General features: G+C 33.8%; 1 protein-coding gene across 1 annotated transcript; it reads right to left on the bottom strand.

The window, feature by feature from the left end:
* Positions 1-2,142: 2,142 nt before the first annotated feature.
* Positions 2,143-4,366, bottom strand: LOC145030915 (dof zinc finger protein DOF2.1-like). Its single transcript, XM_078979364.1, has 2 exons — positions 3,953-4,366; positions 2,143-3,390 (listed from the first exon to the last, which is right to left on the bottom strand). Exons 1-2 carry the CDS (start codon positions 4,016-4,018, stop codon positions 2,377-2,379), a joined length of 1,080 nt encoding a protein of 359 aa, XP_078835490.1. The 5' UTR covers positions 4,019-4,366; the 3' UTR covers positions 2,143-2,376.
* Between the last annotated feature and the right edge of the window lie 247 nt (positions 4,367-4,613).

Raw genomic sequence — 4,613 nt, 5'->3', positions numbered from 1 at the left:
CTTTTCTTCATGACAAGAAAATCATTTTTCAATTGCATTATCCCCATAGCCGTGCATAAAAGTATTTTAAAGTTTCTCAAAAAATGGTTTCCTTGTTAATGATCTCAAAATAGCCATATCAATCAACCTTCTCAATATGGTCCACCATGACAAGGCATGACCTCTAAGTCTTTCAAGGAGAAGCTTACATTTTCGCATCAAGACATTTACACATGTCAAATGCCAACTCTATCTTCAAAATCCAACTGTTTCTTAAAATAGCCTCATCAATCTAAATCCACTGAAAGAAGTCCAAAATCTACATAAACATCAACCACAAATCTAACCAAAATCAACAACCAAAACATCTTATAAATACACATATCGTAAACATAATTCTTTAGGTGCTATAAAATATATCCCCAAATTTTCATTAAATATACGTAAGGAATATCATAAAGGAATCCTAGAAAAAGCATCATGGAAACATGTGAAACATGTATTCTTGGCTTTTATCGTTTTAAGATTCTAACACCATTCACTAAAAATTAAAACTTTGTTGCTATTTAATAAAAGTTGGATCAATCAACCTACAACATTCATATAAAATTAAAAGCTTGTACTGTTTAATAAAACTTGTCTCAATGTCAAATCCATTCTAGTCCACATCATATATATCAAAAAGTTGAGTCCTTGATGAAACCGGTTAATTCGTGAAAAACCTATAAAATTCACAGTATCTATAAGAAACAAAAACGAGGGTGTTTAAACCTCTTAAAAGTTTTAAGTGACTTACGTGGAGCTATGGTAGTTAATTGTTATTTAATGACATTAATTGTCCCTTATTTAAATCCAAATGCTAGATTATTTATATACACCGGGTGCTATGTAATGTAGGGGTGAGCATGGTGCGGTTCGGTGCGGTTTTTGGTTAAAACCGAACCGAAAACCGCAACTTCGGTTTTTTGAAATTTAGAAACCGCACCGTTCGGTTTTATGCAGTTCGATTTTTGCGGTTTTTTATTGCGGTTCGGTTTTTTTTTGCGGTTTTCATTAGTTTTTTTTTTTTTTTTTTTTTTTTCGTTTTGTCTTTTTACTAAAACTCAAGTAACTCAACGAGTTATTTTGACTCAGATGAGGAGTGCTAATCTTTTATTGGATATAAACCGATACCACGATCTCTTGGTTCGAAATCAAATTACATAATGACTCATTCAACATGTTTATAATGCTTCAATATAATACGAATTTAATATAATATTTGTTTCACAAGTACATAGGATAATATCAATTAATGCATTCTTAAAAATGATACTATATCACTAGTACTATTCATATTTAGATCTTAAAAAAATATCATAAACATTATTTGTTATTGTAAATACCACTGAATGTATGCTTAAAAATATAAAGTCATCTTTCGATAGATAAGATATATATTTACATTTATAAAAATTTTGATTGTCATAAGTTCTTGGTTATATATATATATATATATATATATATATATATATATATATATATATATATATATATATATATATATATATATATATATATATATATATATATATATATATATATATATATATATATATATATATATATATATATGGTGCGGTGCGGTTCGGTTTTTTGCGGTTTTTACGAGACTAGAAACCGTACCGCACCGAGTATTTTCGGTTTTTGCAAAACTAAAAACCGCACCATCGGTTTTCATTTCGGTTTCGGTTTTTCGGTTTCGGTTTATGCGGTTTTTTCGGTTTTTTTGGTTTGCGGTTTGGTTTTTGCTCACCCCTAAATTGTAATGTAGATCGTAATGACTTGGTTATGACTTATGAGTATTGATATTATATTTTTCCTCTAAAGACAACATCCATCCAAAACTAGAGAAGATGTGCATCTTTTATTACCAAACTAGAATGTTTGCATAGACTGAGACAATCCAAGAGCATAATGATTTCAAACTAGCCACCATCACAATTTAAAGGTTGAATACATGTCCTAACAAATTTAGTAAAGTATCAAACAGGCATTCATAGTAGCAAAATGTCCACCCCAAAGAATTGATTCTTTCTTTCCGTTTCTAGCTAAGTATGATTCCAAAACCAAAAAACTAATATTTAAGATATTCTTGTATTGCTCTTGCTCAAGAAACTAACATATAGAAACCCATTTAGTTAATGAAAGGAGTACAAGCCTCTTTTAGTTCAAGTCACAAAAAAAAAAAAAAAAAAAAAAAAAAACTAAACAGACACCAAAAGATTTTAATTACTACAAAAATCTATTCTTTCCCCCCTATTTGTTTTCCTCTTCTAACACAATATATAAAAATTAAAATTCTCTTCTAACATATTACTAATTAATTAAACCATATCACCATATGTGTTCATAGTACTACATGAGGGGACTATTTATGAGTCCATGCCAAGCAGTTGAACCAAGTCCATTCCATCCCGCTATCTGTGATCTCCCTGACTCAACTTCATGAACCACATTCACCCCTTGATCTCCACCACCCATCTGCCATGGAAATCCCCATAATACCCCTCCTGATCCTCGATTCTCCCCTAACTCATGGCATGTTTCTTGTTTCATTGCAGACATTGTCACTGCTGTTGTCGCTACTCCAGTACTGTTGTTGATCAGATGTTGTTGGTTTTGGAACATCGGGTTCATGATTTCTTGATCATGATCACTACTAGCATTGCTCATCCCCATCAAGATTCCACCATTTTCAACGCTACCCATGTCTCCATTTCCAACATTACCCCCACTATACAACACGTTATGATACCCATTAGGGGCATTCCCAAGAAACCCACCTCTTATCGCATCAAGAAACCCTAAGTGATCGCCATGACTGGTAGGGGTATGACTGGAAGAATTAGGGTTATTACTTCCCAAGAGATGTTCGTTTTGATCAAAATGATCTAAACGATCAAAACCCATGTGCCCATTTGCTTGACTCTGAAGCCTAGCAAAAGCTAGGGAAAGATCAGTACATGTAGAGTCATAGGGCAAGTGAGTTAACCCTGAAAGCAAAGGGTTACTGGAATGATGATGTTGATTGAGGAGATGATCATGGGCTCCTCTGATCTTTGAGAGTGCAGATGATGATGTTGAAGTAGAGGAAGTAGCTGAAGATGAAGTGGATGATGATCTTTTGTTCTTCCTACACCCTCCACCTACAGGAACATTCCTCAAGGTCCCACCTTTTGTCCAGTACCTTCTACAGGACTTACAAAAGTACCTTGGTTGAGTAAGACTGTAGTTATTGTAGTAGCAGAATTTGGTGTTAATGGAGTCACATCTTGGACACTTTAAAGCTTGTTCAGCTGGTCTTGGTTTTTTGTCTTGTTGTGCTTTTGTGCATACCAACATGCTTTCTAGTGTTTGTGAAGACAATTCCTGTAAGATTAAAGTATTGTATAAGACACTGACATAGATCTTATTCTGGGGTAAATCTATTATTAAATATGGTAATTCATATGTACATGAGTGTAATAAGTGCAAGAATCAGTTTCTTTTAATGCAAAATCTCCTGAAATAATGGAAGCCACTGTATCATAATTATCACTCGGATTCAAACCCGATATTTGATAAGAAGATGAATAAAGGTGTTCCGGTTTTGTAATGAGGTTTAATCTGAGTGTCTTCCAAATAGGAAATGGAATGGATGAAATTGTTTAAGAAATTCCAAATCAATTCAAAAACAAAAACAGCTACAAAAAATCTAACTTTATGTTTTCCGAATTCAGTTGAAGAAACAAAGATCATTATACTCGAACAATTCGAGATAATGGTATCTACTTTAAAATTAAAAGTCGTCAAAAGTTCATCATCCAGCCATTTCAAAAGGACAAAAACAAATTCGCATTTAACTCATGAAACACTTGTTTTTTTTTTCTTTTTTTCTTTTTCTAGTTTTGTCAGAAACCAAAACAAGTGTCAGTAAGTTACTAATATTTACCTGTTGGTGATGATGATGAAGATGATGATGATGATTTACACCTGAAGCATCCATTTCCACTTCCATGCACTTCAAGCTTAAATTCTTGTTTTGTTGTGTGTGGGAGAGAAGATCGAAAGTGTTATACTTATACAGATTTCAAGATATGAATATCCGAGAGAGAAAGAATGAGAGAGTCACAGAGAGAAGGGGAGGAAGATAGTCATGCAAGGTTACAAACAGCCTCCCACATAATACATATATATACACCCAACCTATACATATATTAAAGTGTATGTACGTATCTGGAGAGAGAGAGAGAGAGAGAGAGAGAGAGAGAGAGAGAGAGAGAGAGAGAGAGAGAGAGAGATGTACTAATAATGAGAATGGTGTACGGGGAATCGATCGATGTGTGTCTGTGGTAATCCTTGCACGCAGAGAAAGCAAGTTTTTAGAGAGAGAGTGGAAAAAATGGGGCAAGAGATTGAGGATGATAGTGGAGGGATTGTGGGACCATATGGCGTAGGATTTGCAACTACGCATGGACCCACATGTTTTATCGGTATACGCCACTTCCTTCCGCCACGTCGCCTATATTGTCTTGTACTGCTTCTCTACCCATAGCCAATTTTCTATAATTACAAATTGTCGTATTATGTTTATACAATATAAAAATGGGTTG

Source organism: Lactuca saligna, chromosome 2 (genome assembly GCF_052625555.1).
Source record: "Lactuca saligna cultivar CGN05327 chromosome 2, ASM5262555v1, whole genome shotgun sequence".
Classification (NCBI taxonomy): domain Eukaryota; kingdom Viridiplantae; phylum Streptophyta; class Magnoliopsida; order Asterales; family Asteraceae; genus Lactuca; species Lactuca saligna.
Note: the sequence above shows the minus strand (reverse complement) of the source record. Positions and strands in the feature narration are given on the sequence as shown.